Genomic DNA, 21,567 nt, shown 5'->3' with positions numbered 1-21,567 from the left:
ACTCTTCAACACACCGGTGGGCTGAAGTAGTGAACTATTTTGTCTTTTGTCAACGTGACACTTTTGTACTGATTGGCCGTGTCGGGTGGTGGAGGGTTACGACACATATATACATAACGCGATCTAACCCAAAAACGTTTATTATGAATATAAACTCGTAACGAAGTGTAGGGTTTCCTCCGACCAAATTAACGAGTTGTGGGGCTAAACCTCGTCACATCTCGGGAGCTAAGCAGGCGCAAGCCTGGAGAGCTCTCGGATGGGTGAGCACCACCACGCACAAATAGGTTGCCACGGGGCTTTGCGGAGTCAACAAGAGGGGTAGTAGCAGCAACACCCATTGCTGTACTGCTCTCGCTCTATGCCACGGGTCAGTAATCAAAATAGCAAAAATAAACATTATTTTCGAATTCGATAAAACAACTCCATAGTACAAGAGCCGCAATGCGTGTGAATACGAGACGGCCTCAATGCGTAATGCCGCGAGGCAGCCCTTAATGAGGTTGCCGGAGCCTGCTCTACGCCAAATAATGCTCGCGACCCGCACAAGGCGTCAGGGAGGCCCTCATCCAGCTGCGGATGGACAAACAATGCTGTACATTCATCATCATCAACAAATTTTATTTTTAAATTACGGTTTATGAACACAAGCCCCCGCACCACCTAAAAAATATAACCAAGCCCGCCACGCGTCCAGCTAACAAACAGCAACCACCGGTGGCACAGACGATGCGATCTACCACCACCACAGCAGCAGCAGTAGCAGTAGCCCGCAGCTGCCGTCACATTTAACTCGATTGAGAAGCGGGACACGTGGCCTCGACGCGCAGTCGGCGATAATCTGCGCGCGGCAGCCCTAATTGTGCTGCGTTCACGGACCCACGCGGGGTGGCGTGGGTCCGTGGGTGGCCCTCGGCCGAGATAAAGGGGAGACAGGGGGGGGGGTGGCAGCCTCAGCGTCTCTAGGACTCGGGAGGGAAACGGTCCAATTGTGAGGGTCTCCCTTTTGGCCGAGCTCCGCCTTTCTTAAAGCCCTGGCGCCCACGTTAAATACACAAGCGCGTCGCTTCGTACCTGCATTTTGGTCGTGCCTACGAGTCTGACTAATATAGGGGCCCGGTCTCTTTGGGATCTGTTGAGATAAAGAATAGAACGCGTTTTTTCTTTTCTAATGTTTTTTTTCTTTCAATAAAAAAAAACGAGGGAACGTAAACATAAAGGAAATTCGCTTCTATCGTCGTAAGTAGCGGCCCGAGCTCACACTTATATTTGAACCCAGCAGATATGTCGCAAAGTCCGAAGCCTCAATGCAGAACCCAGTTTTCCGTTGCTCACATTCTGAGCCCTTTCGAGGAGGCGTTCAGAAAAGTGAGCGCGATGGATGTGCCCTCCACTTTCGGAGTTTCGTTCAGCAACGCGTACAGGCAACAGCAGCAGCAGCAACAACAGCTACACGAGCAGCAGCAGCAGCAGCAGCACCAACCAGGCCAACAGCATCACAACCATCAACATCAGACGCACCAGCAACAGCAGCAGCAGCATCTGTTGCAGCAGCAGCAGCAGCACGGTCAAGACCATCAGCTGCATCACCACCCTCACCATCATCACCACCACCACCATCACCAGCATCTCAATCAGAGTTTGGCGCAGCATCAGCATACTGCTCCCTCCTTCCACCACGGCTCCGTGCAGAGCTACGGCGCGCTGGGCAGCCTCGCTGACATCCACCACGGCTACACGGACGCGACCTCCACCAGTTCAGCAGCGTGGCTGAGTCCGGCGCAAGAGGCGGTCAGATTCCACTCGAGTGAGTCCTTCGCTTTGCACGAATTTATTTTTGTCGGACCTCTTTCCCCCCTCTTCCCCCCACCCCCCAAAAAAAATAAACCCCCCGTTAGTTTTTATATTTCTATTTAATGCGATTTTCTTTAAGGGCGGGCCTCTTTACCCGCCGCCTTTACGATTATCAATTTTATTTCTTCAATTGCTCATTCCCATCTTCTTGGTTCTTTCGGTAAAGTCACGTAGAATGGAAATAATAAAATAATAAAAATAAAATATTATAATTCTACGTGACTTTACCGAAAGAACCAAGAAGATGAATCCCTGCAGTCACGAAAGCTTTAAATCGAATTGCTCATTCTCAATGCATCCATGCGGCCGTCCGTGCAGTCGGCGTCCTGTCCCCTGGTTAAGGCTGGTCGCGACGCCGTTTCTACGTCCTCTCTGCGCTTTGTGTTGTGTGTGAGTTGAGCGTCTTTCGCACTCTGCGTAGCCAGCCAGCCGTGCTCGACGTTTTTGCCAGAAGAGCGCGAAGCGCAGTTCCAGAAACGATTTAGGCGCTCCGCAATCCGTTTCACCTTATTTGTGTCCTTAATTTTATATAAACCTCTTTAAATGATTGTTGTACATTGAAATGTAGGATCGGATATTAGAAGATTGTTACGGATAGGCTCTGAAGTGGTCGTGCCTTACGTCAATCATCCTCGCTCCGAGCCCGCCTAGTGCCGAGTGAGCAGTCTTCCCCACGTATATTTAGGCGCTGTAGAAATTAAAATTGAAAAAAGTGATCGATTGAAACAAAAAAAAACACATTTACCCTCGTCTGCATTCAATTTAACACTGCCTTTGACAAGTGGAGATGACGGCTGAATTAGTGAGTGTTGTGAGTTTATTTTTTTATGAAGAGCGGTTGGGTTCGCGTTTAGCACGCTGCACTATGAACCAGGCGACCTGAGTTCAATTCCCACTCATGGCCAGCAGCACCAGTGACGATTATCTGTACCAGTCCTGAGCCTCCCAGAGGTCGACTCAGCCTCAAATGAGTACCTGGTTCGGTGTGTAAACATAGCCACTGAAGATACAAAGGCGGCCGGGCGTGGTGCTGGCAACTCATCCCCTCGTTCTTCGTGTCGGCCTTTAATAGGTGCTCACTAAGAGCGCTTGCCCCAAAAGTCTGTTCATGCGATACACGGGGGATCTTTGTCGTTGCTGTAAATTTATAATCATGCTCTATAACGGCTAGAAGGCTGTACATTTGGCACAAATAATCGCTCTCCTTTAAAATGTTCTGATCAAAAATATTGAAACTTCTTTATTGGATAATTTAGGTCGACGAAAGATTTATTTGTGCGTTTTTCAAGGGCTGGGAATATAAATGTGAAATCGGATTTTAAATCACTTCGTCTTTACGAGCAAGCGGCCGTGGCGGTGATGAAAGTGGCCAAAGTCCGCTCCTGGTTTCTCGTCGTGTGTGTGTGTATATCTATCTATATACACATATACCGCATACACGCAGTGTGACGGATTGTCATTCACATACACCAGAACGATGTCCTGCAAGGACCCAGTGATTTTGTTTTTGTCACTAACGTTAATACACACACACATATACACACACACACATTTACACACACATTTACACACACATATATACACACACATATATACACACACACACATATATATACACACATATATATACACACACATATATACAAAGATAAAAAGATAAAAAGATCCCCCGTGTAGCCTTAACAGACTGTAGGGGCAAGTGCTGTTAGCGAGCACCTATGAAGGCCAGAACGGTACAAGAGGGGGTGGGTGGCCAGCACCACGCCCGACCGCCTTTGTCTCCCCAGTGGCGATGTTTACACACCACACCAGGTACTCATTTAAGGCTGAGTCGACCTAGGGGAGGCCCAGGACCCGTTCAGATAATCGTTACTGGTGTTGGCCGTGAGCGGGAACCTTGGTCGCCGGGTTCATAGCGCAGCGCGCTAACCGCTACACTACCGCTCCCCACTCATATATAAAGATCCCCCGTATAGCCTTAACAGACTGTAGGGGCAAGTGCTGTTAGCGAGCACCTATGAAGGCCGCAACGGTACACGAGGGGGTGGGTGGCCAGCACCACGCCCGACCGCCTTTGTCTCCCCAGTGGTAATGTTTACACACCGCACCAGGTACTCATTTGAGGCTGAGTCGACCTAGGGGAGGCCCGGGACCGGTTCAAATAATCGTCACTGGTGTTGGCCGTGAGAGGGAATCGAACCCGTGTCGCCGGGTTCATAGCGCAGCGCGCTAACCGCTACACTACCGCTCCCTACACACATATACACACACATACACATAGACACATATACACACACATATACACACACATATACACACACACTCGAGTCCGAATGCAACTGGCAGCATCTAACAAAACGTTCTTGAATAAATGTCACGGACGGAGCTAAACGGATGGAAAGCCCACGGTAACTGACATCTCTTAGACAGGACAAGGCACATAGACAAAATACACACACACACGAGTCTAATTTTTTTTTGGACAAATTCGAAAACCAACTATTTAAAACTTTGGGTCTCGCAAAAACCTGTGGAGGTTGATTGGTAGCACTCGCCGCGTTTCTGCTCTTGCTTGCGGTGTCAACGCTCACGCCACAGAGACGCTACGGCCAATCATCCTTCCACCGCACCTCCGATTTGCACGGTTAAGTTACGTACGGTGCGAAAGAAGTCCAACGTGCATTACAATGAGAGTCGTGAATGCATGTACCCCTCCCGCTCACCAAAGAATAATAATGATAGGTGACGGATCCGTTCGGCTCTAACCCTTTGAGAAGGGTGAATATTTTTGATCCGCATTTTAAATAAACATGTACACAGACGTGTAATATTCCATTAAAATTACAAACAATATCTCTTTAATAGTCACGTCAAACATCAGTGAGGGAGTGATAGCACATGAAGATGGGCCGTTGCACGAAACGTCGCCTATTACAGACGTTTCGCGTTTAAGGCCATACAATCTTATTTTGTAAATATAAGTAAGACTGAAAACGAATTTCTTTAGAACTGCTTCTTGTGTTTAGTTTGTTGTCCTTCCCCCGCACCTCCCATCAGCACGGCTGGCGACGTACGGTGCGAAACAGCTTCAACATACACACATGCTTGGCTCGGAATTTGAAGTTTGCGAGTCCAATATATGATGACCAACCAACCAGTCGAGTGGTCATCCCATGGAGAGCCTGGTCCTCACCGTAGAAATGTGGAGTTTTCAACGACATACTGGATTATCCCATTGGTCGGTTAAGCAAGAAGATGCTTTGACTATTTGACTTTGATTTCACGAGGCGAATGCGAATTGAGATGATCATGGAAGAACCTGGTTATTAGTCGGTATGTAGGGATTATACAACAGCATTTTTTGAAATCTAGTTTTAAAACAATCGGCCTCCTTTATTTTGCCAGGTGAAAACAAGTTCCGATGTATTATCCCTTTTTGCAATCTTGAAACAGATCGAGAGTACGGACACACGGTCCGCTGTGTGGTGCCGTGCAGCTGCTACCGCCTCTGTATGCAACGTACAAATGTGTTCAATGTTGCTGTTGTTGTTGTCATTTCTGCTAGTTAACCACCGCAAATGTCAGCATCGCCAAAAAATAATGCGTTTGAAATTAAATTGATCGGCAGCACTGCAAGTGGGTTCATTGAAATGTCTGCACATGATGTCGAGTATTATTAGGCCATCGAATGCGTGTGATATGCAAGCAAAACAAAATAGACACCCACGAATTCAACAGACGAATTGGACCAGTACAGGCTCGTCCTGAAAAGGAATCTCGAAACTGGGTGATGCTTATCGTGGCTGTAGATAAAGAACACGTGGCATTATTACTATTGTCTTGTGTATAAGTACTCGATACATTCTTTGAAGGTTTTGGCGAAGTTCGTGCCATACCACGTTTATATGAAACGTCTGTATGTATATATCTGTGTATGTATATATATAAGCGGACTGATCCTTTTCATTGTATATCTGCAGAACTCATTTAATATATATATATAGAATCTCCCATAATAGCCGGCATCCGTCAAGTACGAGCGTTCATTTGACATTCAAGGCAATGTTTAACGCACTCGTATAATGCAGACGATGTTATTTGCCGATTTAATCGAATGGGGCCACGCATGTGTTTACCCACGCAGAGGTTTCCCAAACTCCAGTACTCGCCATCCACCGCGCTCTGTTTTCCCGCGTTCATCAATGACTCACCATTCACATGAACTCATTTTCGCACTGCACGCGCCCGATGATTGTTAAACGCGTCTCGCGTGACGCGCCAAGCAATTCGCGTCGTCTGCGTTAATGAAGCCGATTCAGATTACGACTGAGGTCTCAGCGTGCGTGTGCGCGCGCGCGTTGCATGTGCGTGTGTGCGCGCGCACGCGTTCCACGTGGACACACGCGCGCACGTGGAACACATAGGCGATCTCCTTACAAGTTTAGATATAGACTGTATATATATATCTACGAGCCACGCGCTCTGTGGAGCACGTCGGGCACACGGACTTTCTTCCATGCAGCTCTGATCACAACACATTTACTCAAGAACGTTGCACTGGAGACTCACTCCGAGGTGTATCCCAATTGTTCTAATGGCACCTCGAAGAGTTCCCCGTTAATTAATTTGTATTCAGTCTCTCGTTTTCTCATTACATGTCCAATAAATCTAACTTCCCATTTATATATTCCCTTTATATAGTTTTTAGCTATATATATATAGTTCACTGCTCGTGCAAAATTATCAGTTGTTGGTATTAATTCGGCACGCAATTAATTAATAATAAGTTACATTATAAGCCACATTTTATCCGTATATGCCAACGATAAGTTAATCAAAATTATGCTATGAAAGGTAGTAGTGACTTCAAATAAATTTGTCTTACAACTCCGTGTGCTAGCGAGTCCATAATTAATTATATATACATATTATATTGTACGATATGGAATATTCGTTAATTGAGTTTTTTGACCCAGGCTGGGTCGGCATTCACAAAGAGTCATAGACCACCCCCCACGAATCTTCATCCAGATCAAGTGGAGAGCACAAACTTGGATAATTTTTGAAACCATCTCTCTCACAACAACAAAAGCAAACAATTACTGTATATGAGCAGGCACGATTTCAAAAAATAAAAAAGTCTACATCCAATTAACAAGATGAAGAATTAATATATTTTTAAATGTAAACTTTAATTATTATTACCATTGATTCTCATACTGTCAAAATATGTCCACACTCCTGGGACACTTCCAATATCGAATATTGTACCAGGCTATTATTGAAAAACACCAGAATCGTAAATGGCCTTACCTGTAAAACATCACAATCCCACTATGGCTTTAATTAGATTATATTTGACAGCGCACTTTTGACAGAGGGAGGGAGAGAGAGAAAAGCGATGGTACAAATGACTATTTGCGGCGGATATGAAGCGCAAATCGGGTGGAACGACAGCATCCCTCCAAAGATGAAAACAAAACAAAAATCGGAGTTATCATCCTCACTTTTAAAATCAACTTGCGTTTAGAGTATCTTGCTGCTATGAATGTCCACGTGATGACAAGCTACTTCGTTGGGCTATCATCTGTGGCCAGGTCGCTTCTGAAAAATAATTACACAGCTTAGTGGGCCTTACCTGGTAACATAAAAAAAGTTTAATTTAAGCCTCCAAGTTCCATTTAAGGCCATAATCACTCAATCAGGTTTAGACAGATAATTATTTTGTCGACGAGGGCCGGGGAGTGAAGATGAATGTGTGATTAACAAAATTATATTTTGCGATCGAAACGTCGTGGGTTTTTTGCTTTTATTTTGTATTTTATTTTTTATTTGAACTTTTTTTTATTTTCTGTCTACGTGACTTTTACCAAAAGAACCAATGAAAACAAAGAATATTTTTTTTTCAACTTCATCATTTGAAGTTGCCTTGCTGTAACACGGAACACGTCGCTGCGCTGTCGACGCATGCATGTTGAACTTATTTAGCACCTGTAGATGCATGTATGTTGAACTTATTTAGCACCTGTAGATGCATGTATGTTGAACTTATTTAGCACCTGTAGATGCATGTATGTTAAACTCATTTAGCACCTGTAGATGCATGTATGTTGAACTTATTTAGCACTTGTAGATGCATGTATGTTGAACTTATTTAGCACCTGTAGATGCATGTATGTTGAACTTATTTAGCACCTGTAGATGCATGTATGTTGAACTTATTTAGCACCTGTAGATGCATGTATGTTGAACTTATTTAGCACCTGTAGATGCATGCATGTTGAACTTATTTAGCACCTGTAGATGCATGTATGTTGAACTTATTTAGCACCTGTAGATGCATGCATGTTGAACTTATTTAGCACCTGTAGATGTATGTATGTTGAACTTATTTAGCACCTGTAGATGCATGTATGTTCAACTTATTTAGCACCTGTAGATGCATGTATGTTGAACTTATTTAGCACCTGTAGATGCATGTATGTTGAACTTATTTAGCACTTGTAGATGCATGTATGTTGAACTTATTTAGTACCTGTAGATGCATGTATGTTGAACTTATTTAGCACCTGTAGATGCATGTATGTTGAACTTATTTAGCACCTGCAGATGCATGTGTGTTGAACTTATTTAGCACCTGTAGATGCATGTATGTTGAACTTATTTAGCACCTGTAGATGCATGTATGTCGAACTTATTTAGCACCTGTAGATGCATGTATGTTGAACTTATTTAGCACTTGTAGATGCATGTATGTCGAACTTATTTAGCACCTGTAGATGCATGTATGTTGAACTTATTTAGCACCTGTAGAGGCATGTATGTCGAACTTATTTAGCACCTGTAGATGCATGTATGTTGAACTTATTTAGCACCTGTAGATGCATGTATGTTGAACTTATTTAGCACCTGTAGATGCATGTATGTTGAACTTATTTAGCACCTGTAGATGCATGTATGTTGAACTTATTTAGCACCTGTAGATACATGTATGTTGAACTTATTTAGCACCTGTAGATGCATGTATGTTGAACTTATTTAGCACCTGTAGATGCATGTATGTTGAACTTATTTAGCACCTGTAGATGCATGTATGTTGAACTTATTTAGCACGTGTAGATGCATGTATGTTGAACTTATTTAGCACCTGTCGACGCATGTATGTTGAACTTATTTAGCACCTGTAGATGCATGTATGTTGAACTTATTTAGCACCTGTAGATGCATGTATGTTGAACTTATTTAGCACCTGTAAATGCATGTATGTTGAACTTATTTAGCACCTGTAGATGCATGTATGTTGAACTTATTTAGCACCTGTAGATGCATGTATGTTGAACTTATTTAGCCCCTGTAGATGCATGTATGTTGAACTTATTTAGCACCTGTAAATGCATGTATGTTGAACTTATTTAGCACCTGTAGATGCATGTATGTTGAACTTATTTAGCACCTGTAGATGCATGTATGTTGAACTTATTTAGCACCTGTAAATGCATGTATGTTGAACTTATTTAGCACCTGTAAATGCATGTATGTTGAACTTATTTAGCACCTGTAGATGCATGTATGTTGAACTTATTTAGCACCTGTAGATACATGTATGTTGAACTTATTTAGCACCTGTAGATGCATGTATGTTGAACTTATTTAGCACCTGTAGATGCATGTATGTTGAACTTATTTAGCACCTGTATATGCATGTATGTTGAACTTATTTAGCACCTGTAGATGCATGTATGTTGAACTTATTCAGCACCTGTAGATGCATGTATGTTGAACTTATTTAGCACCTGTAGATGCATGTATGTTGAACTTATTTAGCACCTGTAGATGCATGTATGTTGAACTTATTTAGCACCTGTAGATGCATGTATGTTGAACTTATTTAGCACCTGTAGATGCATGTATGTTGAACTTATTTAGCACCTGTATATGCATGTATGTTGAACTTATTTAGCACCTGTATATGCATGTATGTTGAACTTATTCAGCACCTGTAGATGCATGTATGTTGAACTTATTTAGCACCTGTAGATGCATGTATGTTGAACTTATTTAGCACCTGTATATGCATGTATGTTGAACTTATTTAGCACCTGTAGATGCATGTATTTTGAACTTATTTAGCACCTGTAGATGCATGTATGTTGAACTTATTTAGCACCTGTAGATGCATGTATGTTGAACTTATTTAGCACCTTTAGATGCATGTATGTTGAACTTATTTAGCACCTGTAGATGCATGTATGTTGAACTTATTTAGCACCTGTAGATGCATGTATGTTGAACTTATTTAGCACCTGTAGATGCATGTATGTTGAACTTATTTAGCACCTGTAGATGCATGTATGTTGAACTTATTTAGCACCTGTAGATGCATGTATGTTGAACTTATTTAGCACCTGTAGATGCATGTATGTTGAACTTATTTAGCACCTGTAGATGCATGTATGTTGAACTTATTTAGCACCTGTAGATGCATGTATGTTGAACTTATTTAGCACCTGTAGATGCATGTATGTTGAACTTATTTAGCACCTGTAGATGCATGTATGTTGAACTTATTTAGCACCTGTAGATGCATGTATGTTGAACTTATTTAGCACCTGTAGATGCATGTATGTTGAACTTATTTAGCACCTGTAGATGCATGTATGTTGAACTTATTTAGCACCTGTAGATGCATGTATGTTGAACTTAGCACCACACGGAGCCAACCGGCGCTATTCGGAGGTGCTTGAGAAGGACAACCGATTCAACAGAATAAAACAATTCTAAAGAAATTCGTTTTCAATGCAGATTTTAAAAAGTGGCTTCCCCAATATCTAATATCGGAAGGAAGAAGCGTTCCAGACGGCCGCAGAACGGCATCTGAAAGAACCTCGCGATGCAGTGAGGCCGTCTTTGTTCGATGGCTGAGCCAAAAGCCGTCGCTGCGAGGATGAGCGGAGTTCGCGTGATGGCTCATGCTCCTTGACGAAACCAGCAAGCTATTGTGGTGCATTCGTGGCAAGCACTTTGTGTGTTCATGCAACCCTAGAAGTGTAATAGTTCGGCAACGGGAAGCCAATGCACCCTCGGCGAGCACGGGACGGCCGCGGTGTCGGATCGATCCAGCAAGTGTCACGTCAGGACGCGTGGATGATAAATGTTTCTCATTTCTCGTGGTGCGTTCAGGCAACCCCCTGCTCAGAGGTCGCAACCGGGTACCCGATACCCGTACCTTACCCGATACCCGGCTACCCGTACCCGACCGGGTACGGGTAGCCGTTTGCGACCCTGGTGCGGCCGGGTACGGGTACGGATAGGCCGTGAGTCACTGGTGAGTAACCGTTTGTCACTCATTTCGGGTAGGGTACGGGTACGGGTAGGGAACGGGTACCCGTTCGCGACCCTGGTGCGGCCGGGTACGGGTAAGGAATAAAAACCCGTTTGCGACCTCTGCCCCTGCTATCTGGAATGGTGGCATCGTGTCCACCCTTTCGGTTTATCACTTACGTATACAGTCACGTGTGATAATTGAAATAGTTATTGTTATTCTTTACAGCCCCTTGTTCAATCAATGGCTGGATGATGAAGGCCTCGACCCCTTCGCCGTCGTGACGATCAACGGGGTTGTTTGGCCATACTTCACCACGCTGGTCGTTATCAGACACTACAACAATGCTCAGAAGAGTACATTTCATAAACGCAATCGTAATAAACAACGAGAACAACAAGAATACGGTATAGCCCTTCATCGGTCCAACGCGAGATGAAGGCCTCCACGTTTTGATTGTATGAGCTTAATTTTCCCTTGCACAGTTGGCTACGTACGGTGCGAAAGAAGTTCAACAAACAGTACATCCGTACGTTATTCAGACAATTATAATGCAGCTACGTGCAGCAGTTCCTACCCAATCGTGCGATTGAAATATCGTAATTAAGTCCATCTCCATCGCAGTTGTGTGTGTATTTTTGCCCGAGGGGCGCTGATCAACGCTTACCCTCCATGATATCAGTATACAAAGGCGTGTGACTCTGCTCTGCATATGTCTCCACGTACGAAATCAACAGCTGTGTTCCATTTCGATTTGAAGCTTTCGTGACTGCAGGGATTCATATTCTTGTCCTTCCGACAGCTCGGTTTCTTCACCTGAGGCCGGCTGCTTGCGTTGTGGCCGATACCTCGTGAGAATTGTATTTTATAATGTTTTATTTTTATTATTTTATTATTTCCCTTCTACGTGACTTTACCGAAAGAACCAAGAATAAGCTGTGTTCCAGCCCCGGGTTTCCCCAAACGCCAGTCCTCACGGCCCACCAACCACGCAGCGTCTTTCCACGTTCATCAATTTATCGCTCCCCATTGAAATACAAATTAACTCGTTCCACACCGCGCACGCCAGATGATTGTTAAACACGTCCCACGTGACGCGCTAAGCAATTGTAGGCTGTCTTGCGTTAATAGAGGCGATCCAATGAAGACTGAGATATCAGTGTGCACGTGCGCGTACATGTGCGCGTGAGATGAGCGGTGGCGCAGTGGTTAGCGCGCTGCGCTCCGGACCCGGCCAACCGAGTTCGATTCGCGCTCACAGCAAACACCAGTGATGATTATTTGAACCGGTCCTGGGCCTCCACTAGGTTGACTCAGCCTCATATGAATACCTGATGAACGCGGAAAGACAAAGGCGACCGGGTGTGGTTTTGGTCACCCACTCATCCGTGTGCCGTGCCGGCCTTCATAGATGCTCGTTAACAGCACTTTCTCTACCAGCATATTAAGGCTATACGGTAATCTTTGTCTATTGTGTGTGTACACGAGTTTCGCTTGCTGCCGACAGCGCAAATTGCTTTGCGCGTCACGCGGGACGTGTTGAACAACCATCGGGCGCGGGCAGCGTGGAACGAGATACTTGTATCAGAATGGGGAGTAAAGTGGTGAGAGAAGAAAAACGGAGCGTGGTCTCTCAAGGAGACTGGCGTTTGGGAAAATCTGGATTTGGCCCATCAGCCGATTGCCTTTCCCAGACCAATAATGATCAGTTTTGGAGCTTCTGGGTCTGATCGGCAGTGTCAAGCCAGCTCAACACAATTGTGCCCGATTACATAGGTCAACAAAAAAAAACACATTTTTTTCTGGCCTGGACTTTTGCAGCTGTTTAAGACTAATTTTAGGGTGCTGATTTCAAATCTGATCTCAGATTTGCCCTATCACATCTCATTTTTATGCTATCGGCATACCTCATTTTCATTGATTTTACCCGAAATGAACTCTGTCACTTATGATTGCAAGTTGTTGCGAGTCGGTGACTGCTTTAGTGTTAAAATATGGTGCTGTATTTTTAGGATAGTGTGTTTATAATATAATTTTATGTAGATATCCGCATTTATTTAATATTTTTCTTCTGCAGGTTTTATTGAAAATGCAATCTTTAAAACCTGATGTGATAGACAAAAACTGATGCCAGATTCGGAATCAGCACCCCAAAATTACATTCAAAGCGTTGGAATACCTTGTCAAAAAAATTGTGTGGACCAGTGTTATCACGTTGCACCGCGCAAGTACTGTGTGTGATTGACGCAGCCTTGATTCCTCGCGAAGGGTATCTATTTGGTGTTTGAACATCTTAACACGTGTTATTGACTTTGATACCGGTAAAAATGTCGAATTTCTTTAGAACCTTGTTCTGTGTTGAGATTGTTGTCATCCCCCCGCACCTCTGATTCGCACCGTTGGCTAGGTGCTGTGCGAAAGAAGTTCAACATACATACCTGCAGAGGCGGCAGGAGCCACACTCATTGATCACACTTAACTAATTTTTTTTTATTCTATTTTACCAGGTAAGGGCCGCTGAGCTATATAGCTCGTTTTCAGAAGTGACCTGCCCACAAAAGATAGCTCAACGCAAAGTGGCGCATCGTGTGGAGATGCATTGCGGTCAATTGCTCTAAACGCGTGATGGATTTTAAACGTGGAGCGAAGAAAGCCGATGACCCCCCCAAAGAAAAATCCACGCGATCACGGGGAGAGCGAACACGCAAACTCCAAACGTACAGCGGGCGTCAGGGTCGGGATCTAACCTGGGCTGTTGTTCCACCAGAAAGTTGCATCATTCATCAGGAGACCATTCGTGGCTCCTGTACTCATTGGAGTCTATTTGGAACGCATTGCCAGACGGCAGTCGCGTACCCTGGAGATTCACTCCGACGCTTTGTGCGTCCGTGTGTGTGTGTGTCCTTCAGAGGTGCTCACGAACAGCTCTTGCCCCAACAATCTGTTAAGGCTACACGGGGGACCTTTGTCTTTGTATGCGTGTGTGTCCAGCACGCGATGGTGTAGAGAGCGGCAATGTAGCGGTTAGCCCGCTGCGTTTGGAAACCGGTTACCCCAATTCAATTCCCGCTCCTGGGCCAACGCCACTGACGGTTATATGAATCGGTACCGAGTCTCACCTAGGTCGACTCAGCCTCAAATGACAATGGCGGTCTTACGTGGTGTTGGCCACCAACCCCCTCGTTTGCCGTGCTGGCCTTCATAGGTGCCTGCTAACAGCAATTGCCCCAACAGCCTGCAAAGTCTACACGGGGTATATTTGTCATTGCAGTGACTTTACAAGTGGGAGTCGTTAAAGAGCGCACCTGATTTTAAAGTTATAAAGTTTCGTTTTTTCACGTTCAAACCACTTTTGAACAGTGAAGTTGCACGTGGCGTGGGAGCGCGTGTGCAAAGATTGTCAGGTCAACAGTGACGTGCTTCCAAGGTAGAGGTGTTTTTGGGTTAGATCGCATAAATGTGTCGTTAAACCCGCCACCACCCGACACAGCCAATTAGTAAAGTTTGTCACGTAAACAAAACGTGCAAATTCGTTACTAGTACAGCAACACCGGTGTTTTGGAGAGTAAACCCACGACATTTACAATTCGAGTACGACGTTTCGCCAGTAATTACAAGCAGCATCATCAGGCGACAGCCAGATTAGTGGAGATATCCTCCTGTTTCAGTCTTTAATAGAGGGACAAGTGCGATGTCGTCTCTTGTGAGCCGATCAGGTGCGAATGCCACAGAGGGGGAGGTGGGGATGCATATAACTTACAATGGGTATCCATTACCGGCTGGGTTATTTAACTGCCCTGACACAGGATTGTGGACATTTCAGCACCGCTCCAAAGTCACCGACGAAGGCTGCGATCAACTTCGATGTTGTCTTTAGTAAGGCGCCACAGTGTAAAGTGTGAACTCCGTCTACAAGTCAATTCATACATTTACTTGCCCTCGACATATCCTCAAGGATGTGACGTTGCCCGCTACATCACCCTACAAGATCGTTGGATTTTTACAAATGTTAATTTGTGTGATTATTTTTTTACAAACACGTCGTTTATTCTATTACGGAATCTACATTTTGTTAAGTGCAGAAACGTCCATTATTGTGCTGAACATATTTATTATTTGTGTAGTAGTTATGTGTTTGGCTCTCATCACCAACGTCCGATTAGCACGGTTGGCTACGTACGGTGCGAAAGATGTTCAACATTCACACGTCATCATCATCACGTCCATCATCACCACTATCATCATCATCATCGCCACCACTATCAGCAACATCAGCATCACCATCTCCATCATTAACACCATTTCCACGTTCACAACCAGCATTACCACCATCGTCACCGCCACTATTACAATCATCATCAAAAACAACAACAACAACAAAGACACAAATCCCCCGTATAGCCTAAACAGACTTTTGGAACAAGTGCTGATAGTGAGCACGACACACGATAGAGTGGGTGGCCAGCACCACGCCCGGCCGCCTTTGTCTCCCCAGTGGCGATGTTTAGACATCACTAACATCACCACCTCCATCATCATCACCATCTCCACCTTTACAACCACCATTACCACCACCATCATCACCACCTTCATAACCACCACCTCAATCATCAACACCAGTATCACCACCATCATCACCACCTTCATAACCACCACCTCAATCACCAACACCATTACCACCACCATCATCACCACCTTCATAACCACCACCTCAATCATCAACACCATTACCACCACCATCATCGCCACCTTCATAACCACCACCTCAATCATCAACACCATTACCACCACCATCATCACCACCTTCATAACCACCACCTCAATCATCAACACCATTACCACCACCATCATTGCCACCTTCATAACCACCACCTCAATCATCAACACCATTACCACCACCATCATCACCACCTTCATAACCACCACCTCAATCATCAACACCATTACCACCACCATCATCACCACCTTCATAACCACCACCTCAATCATCAACACCATTACCACCACCATCATCACCACCTTCATAACCACCATCTCAATCATCAACACCATTACCACCACCATCATAACCACCACCTCAATCATCAACACCATTACCACCACCATCATCACCACCTTCATAACCACCACCTCAATCATCAACACCATTACCACCACCATCATCACCACCTTCATAACCACCACCTCAATCATCAACACCATTACCACCACCATCATCGCCACCTTCATAACCACCACCTCAATCATCAACACCATTACCACCACCATCATCACCACCTTCATAACCACCACCTCAATCATCAACACCATTACCACCACCATCATCACCACCTTCATAACCACCACCTCAATCATCAACACCATTACCACCACCATCATCACCACCTTCATAACCACCACCTCAATCATCAACACCATTACCACCACCATCATCACCACCTTCATAACCACCACCTCAATCATCAACACCATTACCACCACCATCATCGCCACCTTCATAACCACCACCTCAATCATCAACACCATTACCACCACCATCATCACCACCTTCATAACCACCACCTCAATCATCAACACCATTACCACCACCATCATCACCACCTTCATAACCACCACCTCAATCATCAACACCATTACCACCATCATCACCACCTTCATAACCACCACCTCAATCATCAACACCATTACCACCACCATCATCACCACCTTCATAACCACCACCTCAATCATCAACACCATTATCACCACCATCATCACCACCTTCATAACCACCACCTCAATCATCAACACCATTACCACCACCATCATCACCACCTTCATAACCACCACCTCAATCATCAACACCATTACCACCACCATCATCACCACCTTCATAACCACCACCTCAATCATCAACACCATTACCACCACCATCATCGCCACCTTCATAACCACCACCTCAATCATCAACACCATTACCACCACCATCATCACCACCTTCATAACCACCACCTCAATCATCAACACCATTACCACCACCATCATCACCACCTTCATAACCACCACCTCAATCATCAACACCATTACCACCACCATCATCACCACCTTCATAACCACCACCTCAATCATCAACACCATTACCACCACCATCATCACCACCTTCATAACCACCACCTCAATCATCAACACCATTACCACCACCATCATCGCCACCTTCATAACCACCACCTCAATCATCAACACCATTACCACCACCATCATCACCACCTTCATAACCACCACCTCAATCATCAACACCATTACCACCACCATCATCACCACCTTCATAACCACCACCTCAATCATCAACACCATTACCACCACCATCATCACCACCTTCATAACCACCACCTCAATCATCAACACCATTACCACCACCATCATCACCACCTTCATAACCACCACCTCAATCATCAACACCATTATGACCACCATCAGCACCTCTAGCATCATCAGACGTTATCACCACAGACTCATCACCAACACCATTACTATCATCTGCACCATCACCACATTCAAATCCACAACCTGCATAATGTATGTATGTTGGATTTCTTTCGCACCGTACGTAGCCAGCCATCCATCATCACCATTACTACCATCAATCATCATCATCATCACACCACCATATTGAGACAATAGTCAGCACCTGGTCACAAGCATACGGTGTTTTTTATGAAAGCGACGATGTTGTTCTTTGTATTTAAAATGTTCTCTTGTGTGGTTGCTGTGTGTTGCTCCTCACCACCACCATCACCCCCACCACCATCACCACCACCATTATTAACATCACAACCATCATCAACCACGATAACCAACATCCACACCACCACCATCATCATCACCACCGTCATCACCATCAACACCCCGCATCCCCCACCATTATTAACATCACAATTATCATCACCCACTATAACCAACATCCACACCACCACCATCATCACCACCACCGTCATCACCATCATCACCATCAACACCCCCCCGCCCCCCCCCCCCCCAAGTCTCCCGCTTCGTTCACGGCGCCTCCACGAGCGTCTCCTCGGCCACGCCGGGTGATCCCGAGCGCGGTTCGGGGGTCCACGCGGGGGCCGGGGTCCCCTTCCTGCAGGCCGGGGTCCGCATGCGCAAGCGACGAGTCCTCTTCTCGCAGGGCCAGGTCTACGAACTGGAGCGCCGCTTCAAGCAGCAGAAGTACCTGTCGGCGCCCGAGCGCGAGCACCTGGCCAGCATGATCCACCTCACCCCGACGCAGGTCAAGATCTGGTTCCAGAACCACCGCTACAAGATGAAGCGCCAGACCAAGGAGAAGACGCCGGGCGCCCTCCGTCAGCCGACGGCGGACGGCGGCGAGGTGTCCCTGAGCCCGAGGACGATCGGAGGATCACCGGAGGACGTGAAGAAGGAGGCGAAGGCCGCGCAGGCGCAACTGGAGGCGGCGGCGGCGTCAGTCGGCAGCGAGGGGGCTGGCCACGCTTTGGCCGTGGAGAGGGGGATGTTCCCGTGCGCCAACTTCTCGGGACACTCCTCCAGCCAGCAGCAGCAGCAGCCTCAGCACCACCACCTGCAGATGTCCTCTCCGCCACACCAGGCGGCCGCTGCTTCTAGACTCCTGGCGGCGTCCCACGCCTGCGACTACGAGGGCCTCTTGCAGGCCACGGGCGGCGCTCTCTCGTGCGGCAGACTCTGGTGACTTGGAGCGCGGCGGTCTTCTTCGGTGCGGTGCCACTGAGACGACCCCTCCCTGCTCCTGACAATACACAAATACAATAATAAAAATAAAACACAATAAAATAATTCTCACGACGTTCTAGGTGACTTTACCGAAAGAACTAAGAAGATGAATTCCTGCAGTCACGAAAGCTTTAAATCGAAAAATACACAAATAGTGAAAACACCACCCCCCCCCCATCATTATCATCATGGTGCCGCTGTCAAAACCCCAATGGTGCTTGAAATGTTTGGTGACACTCACACGCTGACGATGAAGAACACCGCTCAGGCTCGCGGCCACGTGGCCTCACTCGTCCACCAAGGCCACGCCAGCGTGGCTCCGTGTCAGTCGAAACAACAACAACAACAACACTCCTCGTCCCCGCGATCCCACCATGGCCCACCTGTCCATCATCATCATCGTCGTCGTCGTCATAATCATCATCATCGTCGTGGTCGTAATAATCATCACCATCATCACCATCATCATCGTCGTAATAATCATCACCATCATCACCATCATCATCACCGTCGTAATAATCATCACCATCATCACCATCATCATCATCGTCGTAATAATCATCACCATCATCACCATCATCATCACCGTCGTAATAATCATCACCATCATCATCATCGTCGTAATAATCATCACCATCATCACCATCATCATCACCATCGTAATAATCATCACCATCATCACCATCATCATCATCGTCGTAATAATCATCACCATCATCACCATCATCATCACCGTCGTAATAATCATCACCATCATCACCATCATCATCATCGTCGTAATAATCATCACCATCATCACCATCATCATCGTCGTAATAATCATCACCATCATCACCATCATCATCACCGTCGTAATAATCATCACCATCATCACCATCATCATCATCGTCGTAATAATCATCACCATCATCACCATCATCATCATCGTCGTAATAATCATCACCATCATCACCATCATCATCACCGTCATCATCATCAACCGTTATCATTCCACTGCTGGACGAAGGCTTCCCTGTACTTCCCCAAAGCCGTCACCGATCATTTCCGCAGCTGTGCGATGCCGCGTGCCTTGCGACCCACGAGTCTCTGCACTCGGCGGCAGATTTCAATCGCCTTGTCTCAGTTTAAATGCAATTTAAGTACGCTGATTAGCTGCACGTTGCATGCGCGCCACGCGCCGGATGATTGGTACACCGTGGAGAGCGACCGCTACGTCTAGGGAACTCTTCTGATTCACAATGATCGATCTCTTGCTTGTCACGAGAGACACACAAAGACAAAGCCCCCCCCTCCTCCCCGTATAGCATTTAACAGACTGCTGGGGCACGTGCTGTTGACGAACATTAAGACCGACACGGTACACGAGTAGGTTGGGTGGCCACCACCACCACGCCCGACCGCCTTTGTCTCCCGCGAGTAAGGAATCCAGCTCGGCTCGCGGGGTTGATAGCGCAGTGCTTAGCGCACTTACCCCAACGGCCTGTTACAGGCTATCTGGGAGATATTTGTATTTATGTACCGCGAGTAACACACACAAAAAGGCGCACACACACGCGCGCAAGAGATCTGTGAATTTATTGAATCATATTCTCTTCGGAACATGGGACGCATGCAAACACACACACATACACTGACTCGGCGCTTGACGCGTCACGTGGGACTTGTTTAGCAATCATCATGTCCGTTCAGCGCGTGAACAACTTAATATTTGAGCGGGGAAACACACTGGCTGGTGAACGTGTAAAGGCGCACTGAGATGGGTCGCGAGGCCTGGAGTGTGGTAAACATTGCCCACCTCTGTGAATGTGCTGTCTGGTCTATGCTTATTAAGCGCATACACTCAATTGCATGTATGGTCAATATGAAATTCACCACCAATTGAATCTACGCTGGAAATCAAAATCACCACCCAGCGATCCTGAAGCTCAAGCAGTGTGCCATCTTAAATCGAGTCCGAACTGGACAAGGCAGACGTAATCACAATTCTCACCGCAAGTTTAGATGTCTCTGTGTGAGTTTGTGTAAGTCTGTGTGCGTATGTGGGTCTCTGTGTGAGTCTATTGGTCTCTGTGTGAGAATGTGTGTCTCTCTAAGTGTATGGGTCTCTATGTGAGTCTATGTGTCTCTATGAGTCTATGGGTCTCTGTGTGAGTATATGTGTATGTCTGAGTGTATGGGTCTCTGTGTGAGTCTATTGGTCTCTGTATGAGAATGTGTGTCTCTCTGAGTGTATGGGTCTCTATGTGAGTCTATGTGCCTATCTGAGTCTATGGGTCTCTGTGTGAGTATATGTGTCGATCTGAGTGTATGGGTCTCCTTGTGAGTATATGTGTATGTCTGAGTGTATGGGTCTCTGTGTGAGTCTATTGGTCTCTGTGTGAGTCTGTGTCTGTCTGAGTGTATGGGTCTCTGTGTGAGTCTATGTGCCTATCTGAGTGTATGGGTCTCCTTGTGAGTATATGTGTATGTCTGAGTGTATGGGTCTCTGTGTGAGTCTATTGGTCTCTGTGTGAGTCTGTGTCTGTCTGAGTGTATGGGTCTCTGTGTGAATCTATGTCTGTCTGCGTGTATGGGTCTATGTGTGAGTCTATGTCTGCGTGAGTCTATGGGTCTCTGTGTGAGTCTATGTGTCTGCCTAAGTC

The 21,567-nt window shown here is 45.9% G+C and overlaps 1 protein-coding gene across 1 annotated transcript; it reads left to right on the top strand.

Annotated features, from left to right (window-relative positions):
- The first annotated feature begins 1,104 nt into the window (after positions 1-1,104).
- Positions 1,105-18,885, top strand: LOC133360425 (homeobox protein Nkx-2.1-like). Its single transcript, XM_061579143.1, has 2 exons — positions 1,105-1,807; positions 18,196-18,885. Exons 1-2 carry the CDS (start codon positions 1,285-1,287, stop codon positions 18,882-18,884), a joined length of 1,212 nt encoding a protein of 403 aa, XP_061435127.1. The 5' UTR covers positions 1,105-1,284; the 3' UTR covers position 18,885.
- The last annotated feature ends 2,682 nt before the right edge of the window (positions 18,886-21,567 follow it).

This window comes from Lethenteron reissneri, chromosome 8 (assembly GCF_015708825.2).
Source record: "Lethenteron reissneri isolate LAM-NWPU_2019-01 chromosome 8, ASM1570882v1, whole genome shotgun sequence".
Lineage (NCBI taxonomy): Eukaryota > Metazoa > Chordata > Hyperoartia > Petromyzontiformes > Petromyzontidae > Lethenteron > Lethenteron reissneri.
The sequence above is the reverse complement of the archived record's forward strand: the minus strand, read 5'-3'. Positions and strand labels throughout refer to the sequence as shown.